Source organism: Clytia hemisphaerica, unplaced genomic scaffold (assembly GCF_902728285.1).
Source record: "Clytia hemisphaerica strain Z4C2 unplaced genomic scaffold, Clytia hemisphaerica genome assembly, whole genome shotgun sequence".
Taxonomy (NCBI): domain Eukaryota; kingdom Metazoa; phylum Cnidaria; class Hydrozoa; order Leptothecata; family Clytiidae; genus Clytia; species Clytia hemisphaerica.
The window spans coordinates 103,251-121,817 of NW_027104138.1; the positions used below are offsets into that span (position 1 = coordinate 103,251).

At 36.0% G+C, this 18,567-nt stretch overlaps 2 protein-coding genes across 2 annotated transcripts in view; one reads left to right on the forward strand and one right to left on the reverse strand.

The window, feature by feature from the left end:
- Window positions 1-209: 209 nt before the first annotated feature.
- Window positions 210-11,409, forward strand: LOC136813682 (charged multivesicular body protein 1a-like). Its single transcript, XM_067070178.1, has 8 exons — window positions 210-325; window positions 3,519-3,538; window positions 4,477-4,554; window positions 5,434-5,580; window positions 6,070-6,138; window positions 9,170-9,229; window positions 9,571-9,773; window positions 11,304-11,409. Exons 1-8 carry the CDS (start codon window positions 319-321, stop codon window positions 11,323-11,325), a joined length of 606 nt encoding a protein of 201 aa, XP_066926279.1. The 5' UTR covers window positions 210-318; the 3' UTR covers window positions 11,326-11,409.
- A 4,085-nt stretch (window positions 11,410-15,494) lies between these two features.
- The window catches only part of LOC136813683 (lipid scramblase CLPTM1L-like), a 34,012-nt gene continuing 30,939 nt past the window's right edge, over window positions 15,495-18,567 (reverse strand). The window contains exons 13-16 of the mRNA XM_067070179.1: window positions 18,315-18,370; window positions 17,580-17,624; window positions 16,782-16,897; window positions 15,495-15,722 (exon numbers count right to left, since the gene is read on the reverse strand). Coding sequence (XP_066926280.1) covers window positions 15,593-15,722; window positions 16,782-16,897; window positions 17,580-17,624; window positions 18,315-18,370 — 347 coding nt within the window. The 3' untranslated portion in view covers window positions 15,495-15,592. The remainder of the gene's footprint in view (window positions 15,723-16,781; window positions 16,898-17,579; window positions 17,625-18,314; window positions 18,371-18,567) is intronic.

Below are 18,567 nucleotides of genomic sequence, written 5' to 3' on the forward strand. Positions count from 1 at the left end.
TAAGTTTTGAGAAAGAAGACCTCTTTACAGAAAGAATTTGTTTCTTATCGTCTTTGTTCAAGAAAACTAAGTGTTATTCAGTATTTTGATATAACGCCCACCCAACGCCCAAAAGCCGCCTTTATTACGTAATGTTTTAGCCTGAAAAATGCCGCCGTATGCAAAATCAAAACAAACTTGAACTGCAAAATTTTTTTAGTTTGTGAGATATTTTACTTTTCACCGGTCTTTCATCTTCATTTTATTTTACCATAGACTTACACATCATTTGATTGTATTGCCCTGTTTTCCATTCAATTTAAAGATAAGTTATTAACAATGGAAGGTATGATACATCTTAAAACTTTTTGTTCATTGTATTTAGGTTGATTATTTTACCAGGATTACCGAATCAATCGAACTTAATGGAAGCCAATCGAATCATTGATTTTCGATTAGCCGAATTGATCGAACGCCAATCGAATTTCACATCTTTTTATTATTGGATTCGATTACCATTCGATTAGTTTCGATTAGCTTCGATTGCTAATGTTGTTCGTTCGATCAATTCGATTTATGTTCGATTGGCATTCGATCAAATTTTGTTCCGGTTTTTTTGTAATTCCGATTTTCGTGGTTCCGTATTTCCTCCATACCACCGCCCTGTTTTAAGCGTCTCCCTTCTTAATATAAGAGCTGCACTGTAATCTCAAGTTTCGAAATAAGCGCCTCCCCCAATCGGCAATAAGCCCCGCGCCATCCAATAACCGCCGGATTGATTGAGTTCGGCTCGCGTATTACGTGGGAACCAACCCCACAGAACTTCCTCAGTAGTAATAATTAAAGACACTCCAGAAATATAAATAAAATCTTAAGTTCGAAGTTAGCGCTGAAATAGGATGCGAACAGTATTTCGGAATTGCGGAATTCAACCTTGTTTTCTTCACAATTTTGGGAATCGGGCAAAATTTCTTCGGTATTTCAGAATTCTGATATTTTTTCGGTATCGGAAATCCATGAATTTTTGCTTCCAAATATTGGTATCATAAGTTTTTTATCCCCCTCTTTCGGAATTCATTACATACATGAGAAATCAAAAATGAAACATTAGTCGAAACGAGGAAAAATACCCCAAAAAATCGGTATCAGAGTGGCGGGAATTTTTAAAACTTGGGCAAAAACATTCGGTATTTCGGAAATCGCAAACCCCTTATTCATTTGACAACGCAATAACGACAAATTGACGTTATCCTCTGACCCCCCCCACCCCCCACAGATAACGTCAAGCAATGTACTGATGTATACCAAAAGTTGTAGCCATTTTTCATCAAAGTTTTCCCGTTCCGTCGCAAAGTCCGTACTTGGTTGTACCCGTGCGTGTATGTGTTCTTTTAACTAATGACCTTTATTTAAAAAGAAATTAAAAGCTCCACTTGGCGCTAGGTTCGTGCCGTGCTTTAGGCGGACCACCTTCTTTGCCCACTTGTGCGATGTGGTTCGCTCGATCGCGCAAACAATGAAAATATGATGTAATGATATCATAGCGCGAACCAATGGGATTATGCGAGCAGCAAATTTTCATGTACTTCATACACGAATATGTTTTCGAAAGCTTATAAAGTATAGTGTGGTTGGTGGTTACAAATATCCGCGATTTTCACAAAAAGGTATACCTTTGATTTCTTATAACGTCAAACCTAACTTTTGAAACCCCCCCACCCCCTCATAACGTCAATTTGACGTTTTGCGTTGTCAAATGAATATGGACCCGGGGGGGGGTACTAGGGCAAAATGGGTTACAGGGATGCTCCGCTGGTCAGGGTACCTTTTTTAACCTCCACGAGTCCCAGGTAGGGTCGCAAAAACACCAAAATAGAAAAATCAGTCCCTCGTAAGGTGCCTATTTTTGGAAAATTTGGGGAAAAAGTAGAACATTTGAGAACATTTTGGAATTTCAGTCCCATTCAGGGTCACTTTTTTCGCAAATTTCGAGTCCCACGTAGGGTCCATTTTTCGAACCTCAGCGGAGCACCCCCGTCAGTCGACAAGGGTAGTACTCCCCCCGGATATGGACGGCTCCCCTTACACCCCCCAGTGGGCTCCTTTAAATCTCGTGTTAAGCTGGATCAATTTTTCTTTCAAATGGGTTAGGGCCTAAGATGGCGGTGATTTGAGGAAACAAGGGAGTTAGTTCGCTAACTTTTAGGTCCTCTTGCGATCGACCTTATATAAAGTAATCAGGATCTGCTCAAAGATTTCCCTTCTTTTGGTGGGAAGGGAATTACATGGTGGTGTTACAAAAAATCTTCCAAATTTAGCCCCGCAAAATTTAAACTTTTTGAAGTAAAATCGAAGTTGATCGAACGGTAATCAAAGTTGATTGAACGTTAATCGAAGCTCGTCAAACTCAATCGAATCCAATTGAATTTCACATGTTTTTCGGTTTCGATTAGAATTCGATTGGCGTTCGATCAATTCGGCTAATCGAAAATCAATCATTCGATTGGATTCGAGTAAATTCGATTAATTCGATTGGTTCGATTGGCAATTGAACGTTCGATTGACATCCCCTGGGTTACATCAATATGCCAAAAACATTTTGTTCAACCACCTTCACTTCAAGATAGGCCACCATAGAATGAACTTCCTTTTATAGGATGAACCATATTCAGCCTTGCACTCCATCACAGAGCCTATTTGAGATATTTTACTAACTAGCCAAGAGAAAAATTTTAAACCTTTATTATTTGAATGCATGCCTTTATAATACTCAAATATAAAAAAATTAAACAATTTTAACTTGGTCATTAGTCAAAAAAGTCATTAAAATTGATTAGCCTCTGCGATGGAGTGCAAGGCTGAGGGCCACATGTTTTCTTTTATTTTTTGTGTTGTCCTTGCAGATTTTGGAGAACGCGACAGCCTATTGAATAACTAATTACTCTACAACAGTTACCTAGATAATTTGGCACGTTTTTATTGGCTGAGGGAAAGTAATGTATGTGGAGTAATTTGTTATTCAATAGGCCGTCTCGTTCTCCAAGACAACTACCGTCAACTGCTCTAACTTGGGACTATCTGACAAAACATGGGACGGTAATTCGGCCACCATTTCACCGAACTTCCAAAGTCATTTTATTTGAGTTAATGAACGGCGTATTAAAAAATACAAGATTTCTCATTCGATTTTACAGTAAGTGAAAATACAGTCCAGATATGCAACAGTCCCATGTTTCGACCAATCATCCCCAGTTTAGAGCAGTTGACGGTATTGATAGTTGCAGTAAACATTGCAGTTTATATCCCTGACTGCAGATTTCGTCATATTTCATCTTTTTCCCAAATATATATTCTGTTAGCCATAATTTTTTTCAGAATGAAATTTTTGTTAGCTCATAGGATTTTTGTATCTAATTATATTGTTTGATTTTAGCTTAAGCCCCTTGATATTCCTTGAGACTTGGCACTTCTTGTCTTGTATTGCAATTGGTAAATTGCTTCATTGTATAGATAATCAAATTGTATTTTTTCTTTTTTAGATACGCTATTTCAGCTTAAGGTAAGAATTTTCTTTGATCTATTATTCTTGAGCTATCTACGTAATCTATACTATTGTATAGAATGAAAAGTATTGATAGGTATATGCCTAAATATGATGTTCTTGGGGCTACTGTACATCCAAAAAGCCTCCATAAGGCAGAAGTAAGCCACTTTTTTGTAGGCCAAATAATTTTAATTGCTGAAATCAAACACTTCTGGTACAATATTTTGAATCCTCGAAGTTATTCATAACATCTTTCCCTTGGAAGTCCTGTGCAGTTTTTATTTCTTTATTCTTCCAGAAAAATGTTTGCGATAGTTGGGGGTGTAAAGTCCTCAGGGCTCTACAAAAACTTAGGGTGGTTGACCCTATGGGCATCTTTTACATTGAATTCTTATAAGGGAAAGAAAAGGAAAGTTACTCCATCTAACCTTGAAACTCCAAATCAGATTGAAACTGAAGAACTTAAGTCAAACTAAACTTAATTAAAGGTCTGTTGTGAAAAGTTATGATTAATAAGAATTGAAGAAATATAGCTTTTTTGTAAACTCCATTTTTTTTATTTTATGCCTTGAAAATTTTCCGTTCAAAAGTTATGACGGCTCAAAAAATTTTGATGGTGTCATCACAAGCCTTTCCACAGGCTAAACAGAAAAAGCTCAACCAGCCAGCTGACTGATTTATGATGTTTTTTATATGGATTCTTATCAGAATTGAGCGCTCCTTCTGATGGTTTTACCCAAACAGCATTTGAAGCTTTATGACGTGCCAAATATTCCAAATTTATTTTTCACTGCCTTGAAAATATTGATTTAAAATATTGGGTAAAAAGGTCATCTGTGCCAAATTTCCTAACTACTGTGTGAAGTAATGTAGCCTAAATGTGATAACATGCATGGCATTTTTCAGAAAAGAAATATATAATGATTATTTTTTTCTCCCCTGTGCAATTCTAGTTTGCATCCAAACAATTAGAAAGAGCTTCCAAGAAGTGTGAGAAAGAGGAAAAAGCTCAACAAGCCAAAATTAAAAAGGTATTGTGTATTTCTGTATTTATGCTTTCATAACTTGTTCTTAACATTTTGGCAATCGAAGCCTCGTGTTCTTATATAGTTTGTTTACCTGTTTAGCTTTAAGATGCTGTTCATTTAACCTTGCTGTTTAATCTTTACTCATAAAGCGTGTAAAATGTATTCTTAGGTTCCAAATAAACTGGGGGGGGCTTGAATAAGCAGGGGGGGTTTGGAAAATTTCGAGATTTTAATAAACAAGGGGACCTAATTGCCGGGGGGTTGGAAATTGTACCTCTGAAAACCCAAAAATAAGGCTAAAATAAGGCTATTTAGAGCAAAATAAGGGGCCTTCTCTTTGACAGCTGAAAATATTCTTAAAAATTAATAAACGAGGGGTCCTAATAAGATCCGGGGGGTTGGAAAATTTTCGAAAAATTAACAAGCGGGGGGGCGTTTATTTGGAACCTAAGAGTAAGTCATTTTTATTCGAAATCTAATCACGAAATTTCAAAAAGCCCCTCTCCCTTGAATATAATAGCCTGTAAACCAATCAACCCCTCCCAAATCGAAAAATATAATGAAACAAAATGGAAGTAATAAAATCGCAATTTTAGCCCGAATTTTATATTCTGAAAAACGTTAAAATAACCAAAATTGTCAATATCATTTCGACGGTGATTGTAGCGTTGGACAATTTTTTATAAGAATGAAGTATATAAGAACATAAAACTTCAATGGCTAAAATATTAAGAACAAGTTGAGAACATTTAAAGGCTTTGCGAACATACACACCCGACCTTTAAAAAAAATGAACAAAAATATTCACAAAATGGTGATCCAAAGGCTTCAAAAATGTTGGATATTCTTATAAAAAACATGTATGTCTCTTTTAAATATTAGGCTATGCAACAAAAGAATATAGAGGGAGCAAGGATATATGCTGAGAATGCAATTCGTAAGAAGAACGAATCTCTCAACTATTTAAGAATGGCATCAAGAGTAGATGCCGTTGCATCACGTGTTCAAACAGGTGTCATGATGAAAAGTGTAAGTTTGTTATTGTTTTTCATTCACAGCACAGCCCAAAAAAACCGGTCATTATTGTATTTGTTAAACGTTTCCTTCAGCTTCGATTAATTCTTCGTGCTTTATCCAGAAAAAGTAGAGAAAAAAACGAGAAAACAAGCGTAAAGAGATCAAAAAGATCAAAAGATCATGTTTTAAATTCTGACTTCAAAAATGAAAAATGAGACAAATGATGTCAACGCATAGTGTTTATTTTCCTTTGAAAAAACTGACGTCACAATGAATTTTCCTAACGACGGGCAACTCTGTGCAGTGTAGGCCCGTTGTCATGCGAAAAGAACCAATTAGATTGCGCAAAAAGCCGTGTAGCTCGCTTCAAAAAAGTAACTGGTTAACAAACGATCTTTTCCTTGAAGCTTTTACATGAAAAACTTACATACGGTAAGTATGAGAAAATTTGGACTAGACGTTAAAAAGTAAATCATTCTTCTCGTTTTTTTTTCATTTCAGTTGACAAAGACTATGGGGAGCGTTGTTAAAGGGCTAGATAAAGCATTGTCTTCCATGGACCTCGGAAAGGTAGGTTTTTGATTTCAACCTTAAGGGGTCTCTTTGGCTCCTCGAGATTATCCGCATATAAATAAATAGCAGTTCGAATGGTTATGAATTAAAAACACTTTCTATTTTAAGATTTACCATTTAAGATATTTTCATGGGCACACTGAATTTTATTTACAATAATTTGTAAGTTTTCGTTCATTTTTTTACAATTTACAGGGTAATTTACAATTTACATGGTTTGTTGTTTTAATATGAAACAAATAAACACAAAAACTCCTAGTTATGCTTTTATAAACTTATTTCAAAGTTTTAGGAACTTAAAAAAGTTAAAAGTTAAAAAAACATTACTTTTAGCTTTATCACAAGCTATTTAGCAATAGCTCGTTTCGATTGAATGTTTCGGATTTTTTTCGCTCTGTTCCTCTTTCTCCTATTCTGTTCTTACTCCAACACATCAATACTTCTTTAAGTTTCCTTCTCGCTCTACTGTTCGTCGTCATGTATACTAACGCATTCCCACTACTGTTCAAATTGGATAGCAACCGTAAAGCATACATGAGTAGATTGTGGATCTTTCACATCCATGTAAGAGGATGGTGGGAAATGCGTTATATGATGTCCTTAGGAGTATTCAGCAAGTGCTTGTTTCGTTTGATTGTGTAGGATTCTGCTTATGTTCTGCCACTTTACTTTCTCCTATTTTATTCTTACGCCAACACATCAATACTTCTTTAAGTTGCCGTCTCGCTCTGCTGTTTGTCGTCATGTATACTAAGGCGTTCCCAGTACTGTTCAAATTGGATAGCAACAGTAAAGCATACATGAGTAGAATGGAGCTACTTTTACCGAATTTCCGTTCAAAAGGCTTCATAACTGGCAGAAATAAGATGATGGGTGCATAACATATGGTGACAAGAATCAGGAAAGCAGAGGCTAGTTTGGTCATGCTCGCAGTGGAAGCCGAGATACGTTTTGATTGCTTGCGATGGCTTCTCAACTTTATAATTGAGATGATGTACAGGACTAAGGCTAACCCAACAAATAACAGGTTAGCTGGTGATGAGTATCTCGCACCACCGTTTTGTCCGAATAAAGCTGGTCCGAATGTGGTGATCACTGCAGCATAAAATGCGAAAAAGATGTAGACGGCAAACAGTAGGTTATGTCGTGTCGCCGTGATGATTGTCGTATAATGGGGTAGCAGCTTGACGTGTAGGAATCTGTCTAAAGCCATGAACATGACAAGATAACATGATTGATAAATGAAGATGTGTGGGAAGAGTAAAAGCATTCTCCTTTGGGAACATACCAGATGTTCTGTATATAGAATGAAGATGATTTGGGTAATCGAGGCGATGACAGCTTGTAGGATATCACATACTGAGATGATGAAAACTAAACGGAGCGAGCGTTTTTTGTAATGGCCTGTCAAGACGTTGATATAACTTGATAAAGTGTTCAGCACTGTATTGACTACAATCATGATTACATAACATGCCACCAGTATGTATCGTGCTTGGTTGGACACGTATACGATGTTATCGTAATTGGAATAACAGTTTAAGAAGATGGTAGCTGTTGATGTGAGGTTGTTGGTCGTCGTAATCGATGGTGGTGCTTTTAAAACAGACTGGTTCATGGTTGAGCCGGTTGAAAATCTGAAACAAAAAAATAAATTTTGATGAATATTTCTCCCCGTAACTGTGTTGTGGTTTGGGTGCGGAAATTTAGTTCCTCGAGTTCAAATTCTGTAAAAATCCCTTGAAAACGAAAGTTTTCCGACAGAAAGTGGATGTTGTCCGTAGAAAAACGCCAGTTTCTTTCTGTAAAAATATTTCATTGAGGTGCTCCATTGCGAGATGTTGTTGATGCTTTAAGCTTCTTTACAAAATATATAACATTCTTGATTGAAAAGTTTGTCCCGCAAAATACATATTTAATTGAGTCTAAGATTACACCTTTCAAATCAAAAATTGGATACATACCTTTTTGTGGCGTTCCAAAATTTGATTTTTCACCCTAATCTTCTATAAAAAACTATCTTACTCTGGTTGTAGACCCTTTTCCGCAAAGTATATTTTGGTACACGCCTATTGAATATTTGATGTGAGTTTTCCACCTGAAAGATATCTCCTTTATATACACTCCACGCCATCTACGCCACAAAACATCTGCTCTTCTTCTTTGTAGCACTTTAGGTTAAAGTGTATTACATGGTGTTTTTTTATAAGAACATCCAAAATTTCTTGAAGCTTTCGGATGTAATCAACTTTTTTAGTTTTAAGCCTTATTCTTAACGGTTTCTTATTTTCATCGGTTTTTTTTTAGTATTTTTGTCCATTTTTCTGAGAAAATTCTTTTAGAGACTCCAAAGCCTGATAATGTTCTTAACTTGTTCTCAATATTTTGGCCCTCGAAGCCTTTTGTTCTTATATAGTTTGTTCTTATAAAGAAATGTGTATACACAATGTTTCCGACCCATCCCCCGTATCGACCAGTGTGTTGAGTCATATTATTATTACTTACGAGCGTTTGTTTTTAAAGTATAAAATATTCTAATAAACCTTCTTTTATAAAAATATTTTTACTTTATGATTTCAAACAACTGGTCAAGATGATTTACCGCAAAAACATGACAAAATTCTGTAAATTATATAATATACCTAGAATACTACGCAAAAGATTGAAGCTAAATATTTTGAGCGTCTCAAAAACGTACATTTCACTTTATCTTAAAAATGTTTAAATTTAAAATTTAGGATTATAAATCTAACTTTCAAACTTACTAAACAATCAGAGAATAATTTTCAATTTCCGCGACTCGCTCTATCCATTTTATGTAATCAATTTTGTGCAATTTCACAGTATATACTACAAAAAAGTGTTCAAATATTAAGGACGCGTGTACGTATACGTGTACGCCTCAAGTGGCTCCGCCCGCTTAAACAAAAAATAGGAAAGGTTAAAGGGTTGAAAAATCGAGTTATTTTATTCTTACGAACAGCAAAATGCTTACTTTATTATGAATTATTTTTTTATAATTCATTAGATTTCGGCCATTATGGAGAAATTTGAGAAGCAATCGGAACACCTAGACGTTCATACATCTGTAAGTATTTTAATCATTTCTTTCCGATTTTTGATTGGCTCACGGAAGAATCACGGACAATATATGCATATGTGGCTTTTCCAGAAACAAAATTTTCCTGTCATGTTGAAGGAATCTTCCTGTTTGAATTATTGAGATGGTACTTTCCCTGTATTGTTGGCTCAACTTTTTATTGACCCTATGGAATTTCTAGTTTTTTTTCAGGGTCTTGTCACACCCTTGCAAAAGGGTGGTAAACATTACCCCCCTTCGCCTTCAGAGGTTTACTGTGCCCGTAAGAAAATTATGACCAGCTGTTATCGGGTTAGCACAAGAGTGATGACATCTTTTTGTTCACTTAGGTGATGGACGACACTATGGGAGCAGCTACCACTTTAAGTACGCCGCAAAACCAAGTTGATTCATTGATACAACAAGTGGCTGACGAGAACGGGCTAGAGGTCATGGACCAAATGTCCGAATTACAGCCTGGTACCTCAACTCTCGCGTCTACATCATCAAAAGAAGCAGATCATGGAAGTAAAGATTCAGAGCTAGATAAAAGGTAAGTTTTGCTATAATAATATCAGTTTATCTAAAAAGACCTTGCGAAACCTAGCCACCGTGTTATCAATGAAATTTACTCAAGTTTTGAAGTATTAAAAGATCTACAGCACCTGACCCCGAGAATGTAGGTTTCTCATTTTTTAGCATGGTAGCCCTAACGATAGTTCAACTTCATAAAAAGTTGTTTCAGAGCAAAATGTTACATATTACTGATTATTTCTAGACATAAAGTTTTAACTTGAATTGATTTTTTCAGGCGAAAATCTGAATCGAAGTTAATTGGATACTACTCGAATTGAGACATTTTTTAAATAAATCCTCTCTAAATGGAAATCTATTGGAATTAAGTTATGATGATATGGTATTTTCTTATTCCTAATGAACTAAGGAAATGTGGAAAATAGTCCATTTCAATATTTATTGTTCTAAATTAGATATTTTAACGAAAATGTTGTTAACCCTTTTGGGGTTAGTTGACCTACAATTTGGGAGCCTTCATAACCCGACATAAAAAGTCTGTCAAATTATATAAAACTTTTTTGTTGTACTTTCATAACATGAAAGTATTACCTGAGAGATGATTAATGTTGGCATTTTAAGCTTTTACGACGTGTCCCAGACCCGCTGGGACCCCAGCCCAATCAGAAAATTTGCCTAAGTTTGGAACAATAGAATTTCTATCCCCATTGGGAATTTAGTAGAAATTTTTGACCCGATGTGGGAAAAGTTCCACCGGGGCTGTGAGGCAGGGGTGTTGTTACATTTTAACACAGAATCTTCAACCTACAAAATAAAAACAACTTTCTTGTCTCTTCTTTTCGTCCTTTCTTTTACTTTTCGTTATTTGTAGCACGATAAAATTAATATCTTTGTTAATTTTTTGTCAGAGTTTGTGAATTTCTTTACTTATTTATTTTAAGAAGAATGCAAAGTTAATTTCTAAAATTCCGATGAATACTGAAATTTCGCTCTTAGCAACCGAATCTTTTCACCTACATTATGGGGGTTAAAAAGCGAAAAAATCCAATTTTCAGAATGACAAAAGCTCTTTAGAATATTTTTTTGGCATAAAATATTTCTAAAATTTCCTGTTATAATTAATTCAATCGAAAAAATATCAACATTTTACTATTACTAGATTTAAAGCCATAAAAACAAACCTACATTCTGGGGATTATAACGAAAATGGGAGTCAACTTCAAGGACCAAAAGAATGAGCTTATCTATCAAAAGTAATGAAACTAACCCCTGGGAAAGGATTTTGGGAGTTCAAAATTTCGTTTAAACTATTCAATATTTTTTTAAATGCAAATCTACATCTCCCAGGTCTGATTCAATTTTCACCTACATTCTCGGGGTCAGGTGCTGTATGTTTTAGGTAATTCGAAGAATGAGGAAAAGTTTTATCTCAACCTAAATTCAAATTGATGAATGAACTAAATATAACATACAACCGCTTATCTCCTTAAATTTTAAATCGTTTAGCTAAACTTTGATTTTTATCTTTGATTTTTATTTTCATCTACAGGCTTGCCGCACTGAGGAACTGAGAGATTATTTTTTGGTTTCAAAAGATGTCTTTTAGCGTGATTTTGCACAAAGTTGGGCAACGCCTTTGGTTAACTTCTTCACTTAGAAACACAGTACACCATTCATTTGTCTTTGATCCATCAGACTGTTCGACTGTTATTGAATTAGACTTCACATTACAAATATTTAATTTTGAGTACTGTAATTGTAAAAAATTTACACTTTTAAACAACATTGATAATGCTATTCGAACTTCTATTATTGGAATCTCCCTGTAATTCGAACAAATATGATTCCCCGTTTGAGTTCGAATTAGCGAGAGTAAACTGTATAAAAAGTTAGGTCCGGAGAACAACAACTCGATTTTGTGATAAATTCTGTGCAAACAGACCTTGACAAATATTATGTACCCGAAAGGAAGAAATTTTGACGGAAAAAATCTAGCGGATCTGTCCGAATAAGTTCCCGCTAAATTTAATTTTTCAAGACATTCGTCAAATTAAATTCTCTCTTAAAAAAACTTTTTCAGCCCTCCCCAAAATTTAATTCCCGTCAAAATTTCTTCACGTTTGGGTCAGTTTCTGAACGGTTGAGTTCTTCCAATAACGTTACGTTTCAATGCGTGCTCTTGCCATTTGAAAGAACCATGAAAAATATTGTCAAAGAGGTTACAGTATTTGTAAAATTTCGTTTATTCAATTCCGATAACCAAGTTTGAAAATAAAAATGAGCCAATATTTGTAATACAACTACATCTTTGTATATTTTTTGGAAAGATAATTTTTGTACATAAAAATCAAATGTTTTCCTTCATCTTCGAGTTCTACCCTTTGGTCACTTTCGTGAGCGCTATATCCATTGAGTTTAAAGCCCTTTAATCTTTTCAAAGTTTAAAATCTTCAACCTTTCTCAAGTCAAGCAAAAAAAGTGAAGCCTTAAGATTTGCGCTGTATTCAGAATGACGGATTGAACCTAGTCCTTTCTTTTTTTTCAATCGGCATTATTTTTTGAATTCTGGCAATATGTTTTACTTTCAATCTAGCGTTTGTGTGAAAACAACGCAGATCAAGCGCTTTGGATGGGAAATAAGTGGTTTCATTTCCCATCCAGGAGTCTCGTGTTAAGCCCTTCGGGCTTGGAAGTCAATGGCCATATCAGCATCATTGAAAGCGAACTAAGGGACTGGGTTTGAGTTTGCCTGTTGACATCACAGGAAAAAAGATGTTGCAATCCAATCTTTTACCTAGAGCCATTTGCACCACTTTCCGACTTTATTGATGGGCATTGGCGGTACAATCGTGAGCGTAAAGCAAACTAAAGGACTGGGCTCGAGTTTGGAGGCGACCCGTGCCGTAAGGGTGGTTTAATTCGATTGTAATAAATTTGTGTCGCAAGGCCTCGGTGAATACCGACACCTTTAAAGAGCCCGTCATGGGTGTACTTTTGGAGGAGAGCATTTATAAGGGTCTTATTTTCGCTAAGCACTACTGTAAGGGTGTAATTGTTGAGGCGAAAAAAAAGAAAAGGACAGGTAGGGTTAGCGTGGTACATGGGTAAAACTCAGACAGTGAAAGCGACTGCCCCATTTCGTGCCCAACATCAATTTTACAAATCAAAAAAATTATTCGTCCCCTTTCGAATGTCCCGCATCGCACCTAAAACGATTATTTTCGACTGTCCCGCTTCGTACCAAAACTAGAACTTTGCCACACCCATCCACTGTCCCGCTTCCCACCCAAACTTAATAAAAGACTCACACATCCATCTCCCACTGTTTTGGCGGCACCTCAACTAGAATTAATTTTCAAGCAAATTAAAAGTCTTTATATCGTGATTTCATTTGAAGATGTACCATTTCTTACCCCTACCCACGGGCGTTTTTAATCAATCTTGCCGAGTGTTGGTCACTGAGCCCTGGAGAACTTTTTCTATCCTGGTCAAGCAAAACATTTGTCTGAAGTTTCTTTTGAAAGTGGCACCCTAATGGTATCAATAACGGTGTAAGTGCATCGAGAGCGCTAGATCTAATTAAAAAAAAGAGATTTTGATTCATTGTTTAGAACTTTAAGTTTCATGCCGCCCGTATGGACGTCATCATCAGCTAAATAGAAATCGTTTGAAAAATATTCACATACAATGGCTTCTTCGTTTGAAATTCTGACGTATATTTTTCAGGTGACGCCTGATTTTTCCTTGATTACTTTCGATGAAATGGCACTGTTAGACACCATGGCGTTCTAAGTTAACTTTAGCCATGTTTGACACTAAATTTTTAACACTGCCTTAGCTTTGTTGTGGATTCCATTTTGAAAAAAAACTCCGGTCAAAGATTGGGAAATTTAACTTTATCAAGGCTTTATTATAAAGTTAATATGTTGCGGTTAGAAAAGTTTAGTGGCTTGCTATTCTATTTAGAATCCAATTTCTGCTACTAAACCATCGAAAAACAGATGCATAGAAAAACGAAAGATATAAATGCATCGAAGTGGATAAAGTATAACTTAACTTAATTGAGGTAGTTCGATTTTAAAAATAGCTCTACGCTTCACCGCAGAGACTTTGATGACTCCTAACCGTAACAAATGTACCCCGCAGTTCTTTCCTAATATACTAGACGGATATGAATCAATATGCAACATTAACCCTTTGAGCATCTTCCTATTTTTATTAGGGGAAGCGTATTCAGGGTTGACATCTCAGGGGTCGAATCTCGAGGCCCCCTTAAAATCTGAAGATTGACAAATGCTACGAAATTGAAAGTATTGACCAGTGGAGCATATGGATAATTAGAGATGATTTGCAAAATTTTGCTTCAGACACTTGCCTGATTGATATTTTACAGACCAGCCTTATGCAATGGCTAAAATCTCATGTTGACCGATTGACTCATTCTATTTGGTCTATAAGAATTAGTCTGAATCGCAGACCTCTATAGATATACTTCATATGAGAAACTCGCTAAAGGATGAGCAGAAGCCTATGTAGTAAGAATATACACGTTGACCCCCTTTCGGAGCTCAGGAAATAATCGAGTTTTTAATTTGAAATTTTCACTAGAGGTAGATATTGACCATCTAAGACAGTGTACATAATTTCAGTTTAGTAACGTGCGTGATTGGCATTTTGTAGACCGGTCCGTTTTCAAAAATGCTCAATCACTCATCTGATTTTGCTGAAAATTTTGCTGCAAACTTGTATTATCAATACCTACCTTAAGGGCTCTGATCATAGTCGAAAAATTGATTTTCGTATTTGAACATAAAAGTTATGTTTTAGGTTCCTTTAGCACTTATAACAAAGAATTGTCTTTATAAATTGCCTTTTGATCAAATCTCTTAAGAGTGATTATGAATGTTATTGATAAAAATGACATCATGAACTTTAAAAAAACGTTAAAAATATGTTGCATCACCCTCTATACCCAATGAAGTATAAGCCCGAAGGGCTAGAATCGAATCTCCTTGGTAGGATTTGAAGTCAACAAATCCTACCAAAGTTGCGCGGCCTTGAGCGGCTCGCCTGGTTTTTACACAAATGACATATTGAAACTAAAATTTACCGCTAAATTTCGAAAAAAATATCAATCATAAACAAAGGAATTGCTAGATTCAATCTGTCGTCAAAAATACAGCGCATTTTTTAAGGCTTCACTTTTTCTCGCCTGAGAAAGGCTAGAGATTCTACTCGAGCCCTTCGGGCTTTAAACTCAATGTCTATACCATCTACAACAATTTTTTTCTCAAAATGTTCTGATCAGGTAGATGTTCAATTGATAATGACCAGATCATCATATTCGTCATAAGTATTGGTGCCATGATGATAAGAAGTTGGAATTCTAGTTCAGATATAAATTTTGATTGAATAAATATTTTTGAAAATAATTTTACATCAAAGATGGATGGTTTAAGATCAAAGAAGAACATTTGAAAAACTTCAGCAGCCATTCCCCCCAAGCAATTTGCGTAAAAATTGATAACAAATTGCGTGAATGCGAGAATTGGAAAGCTTCGCGTGAACAAAAATTGCGTGAATTGCGAAAAAACATTGCGTGAATGTGTTGGGAAAAATATTTGCGTGATTGAGTGAATTGAAGGTCCGCTGGGGGCCTCTTTTATCGATATTACAAATATTTTGTTGGTTATTGTTACGCCTGTTAACTTTACTATCAATGAAATCAAACAAAGAAATATCAATTAGTAAGAAATTGTTCTTCTAGTAGAAAGTTCATTAGTCAATAAAACGAAATAAAAAATACTATTTGCATAAAATTGAAAATTACAAAATACGCTATCGATCTTTTTTCGATTCTTCGGTATCATTTTCCTCGATTGAATCGTTTGAATCGGATTTCTTTGAATTTTCTTCCTCGAAAGACATTCCATATTCGCTTGTTCGAGTCTTATCAACAGGATATAACCTATAGGAATATTTTAAATATTAATATTTTTTCACTATCCCATCTCCATGGTCAATAAAATAAATTTGAAGACCCAGGGTGGTCAATAAAATGAGAAGGAAATCCAAGGGGATCCTGAAAAATTGGAAAAGAAAATCAAGGGGGGTTCACCTTTTTCAAAAAAGACTTCTTCGACATAGGGGGGTATAACTTTTTTCTAGAATAGCCCAATGTTTTCAGTGTTGCACCGGCTCTGGTAAATCTGGACGGAAAGTTGAAGATTAGGGTAGTTGAAGTTTGATGGATTCCAAGGCTCACGATTGGGGCGGAAATCTAAAACGGGCGGAAATCTAAAACGGTTGGCTTGGAATCTAATTCAATACGAGTGTGTCTCATAATCTCTGGTTTAGACGGCTCACTTTCTGTCCTGCCTATTCAAATTGTGAATTGAAGTGAGCAGAAAGTTGGCTGTCTTAAAGTCAAAATTTAGATGGACTATCTTTAAATTGAGATCCACTATAGAAATTGTCGCCAACTATGGTTTAGCGACGAAGAAAATTCTTCACGTTTTGCACTTTCTAAACACCATACACACCATATACTTGGACAAAAAAGGACAAATTTAGTCTTCAAAAAAAGGAGCCATTGACGGGGTCCATGTCAGACACGCAAAAAAATAAAAGTTATGAACACATAAGAGAAAGAAGGATATTTAGAGGAGCAACTTGATTGCCTATTGCTAAAAGGCATCAGCGTCTTAACCAGGGGTTCGCGGTTCGAAATCCGCTCTCCTTCCAATATTCCGCTAAGTTCATACAATCCCGAGCCGCCTGGCCGTGGACCCCGTGAAAACAATAGAAATATTGCCTAAAAGTCCTAGATTACTTAGCCCGGGGTCCACTTAGAGCTTTTTGTATAGACTAGATGGCGCTGATAAGTGGCCGGTAGTATATGGTAATATGCTTTTGCTTAGGCGGACTGTAAAACAGTTCAGTCAGAAGTGGACTCTAGTCTATAGATTACTGGGCTATCCACGTAAAATATCGACTCTATCTATCTAGAGAAGGAGAGTTTACTCACCATCGTTGGTAAAGATACACTAAGAAAACAACGTCATCACGGAAACAAGCCAATCGGTGAGCAGTTGGCATGGTGATAATGAAAGCGAAGACGTCATCGATGAACGTGTTGAAAGCCTAAAGAGATATGGGATAAATTTTCTATATTACTTTATAATGACCCAACCAATCAATAATCTTTCCTCACCAGTGCCTAGCCTCTTGCCTATATTAAGCCCCAATTTTGGTAAACGCAAGTATAAACCAGTAAGCATTCTTAAATTTCTAATCCACCTTTTCGACCGTAGCCACCAATTGCCGCACAGGCATTTTTTTGTCCGTTTTACCACCCTAAAACCGTTTCAGTCTTTTTTTCGCGCCTAAAGACAATACAAAAAAGTGTAAAAAAAGGATTGGATCGAGTTTAAGGTGGTAAATTTAATTATAAAGTAGCACATGTCTGACTGCGCGACTACGGTCGAAAAGGTGTATTTTAAAATGCTTTGTTTTTTTTTAATATAAAGAATAATTATTATGTAGACATAAATTGCATTTGATCTTCATAAAGTACTATCTATATTAATCAAAAACAAAATAGTTGCGTTGGTTACCCGCTTTTGAACCCAGTAGCTAAAAATGGAAATTCTGACCGCCCTAAATTATAGCAGAAACCCTCTTTTTTTACAGAAATCACTCTAAACGCATTCTTTAATGGCTCCCCGATTCGTTTATTTCATTCCCACATCCTCAGAGTATTGAACCGTAAAATAAAGGACGGTAAAAGCCTGAGATATCGATCATTTTTTCAATAACTTCATACCTTATACATAAACGCACGCCATGGTAGATGTGCTACTGACTTCAGCTGAAAAAAGCAAACAAAGATAATATTTTATACCATAAGGGCTACACAATATATTGACGAACAATACTTGACAATACAGTTTTCAGACCGTAATGTATGGAGTAAACAACAGGAACTCTATAAAAAGGAATTTTCTTTCTTTAAAAATCCTCCTATTATTGTTGAAATATTGCAAATTGATCTGACAATATATTGCGGACACCTTATCAACATATTGCCTGGCGTAGTGCCCTATACAAGGGCTTAATGTCGTAAAGGGCCATAAACACTACACTACATCGAGGCTTTTAGCCCCCCCCCCCCCCCCCCGGGGGCACTAGGTTTGCGAGGTGACGGGTATTTCCGAGCCAAAAATCGAAAATCGACCCTTAGAGAGAGGAAAAATTGGCGTTTTTGGGATCCTTAGAGACTTTTCTCAAATTTTTTATCGATTTTCACTTGATTTTTGTCCAAATTTTAGAAAATCACGACCCTTACAGAGACTCAGTTTTCTTTTTAATGGTTTTTGTACCCCTTAGAGAGACTTTCGAGGTTGTGAAAAAAGTACCCTTCTGGTTTGCACATACCCGGCACCCATTTTACCTAAGTACCCCCTCCCCCGGGTTTAGACCTTACTCTTCTAGTAAGAGTAGGAGTTTTACGCTCGAAACGAAGGAAGATACGACGTAGCCTAGGAAGGAATGTTCTTACTTTATAATTGACGAATAATTGCGGTAGCATGAAGAGGAAACCAAAAGCATATACACCTGTAAATAAACAAGCAACATGCTGAATGGACCTACCTGATGATGAAAGTTAGTTAGCATTGATAGCAATGCGAAAAGAAATATGAAAAAAATCAGTCAGAAAATATAGCATTTAGCGAAAATACACAACACAATAAATTCATCATTGATTGTTGATGGGGGGAGAGAGAAGGGTTGTAGGGAAAAAATAAATAGGA

Bases quoted from the DNA above. Each gene is read 5' to 3' on its own strand.
- LOC136813682 (XM_067070178.1), top strand. The intron at 3,539-4,476 runs GTAAGAATTTTC...GTGCAATTCTAG, and splicing joins ATACGCTATTTCAGCTTAAG to TTTGCATCCAAACAATTAGA. The intron at 5,581-6,069 runs GTAAGTTTGTTA...TTTTCATTTCAG, and splicing joins CAGGTGTCATGATGAAAAGT to TTGACAAAGACTATGGGGAG.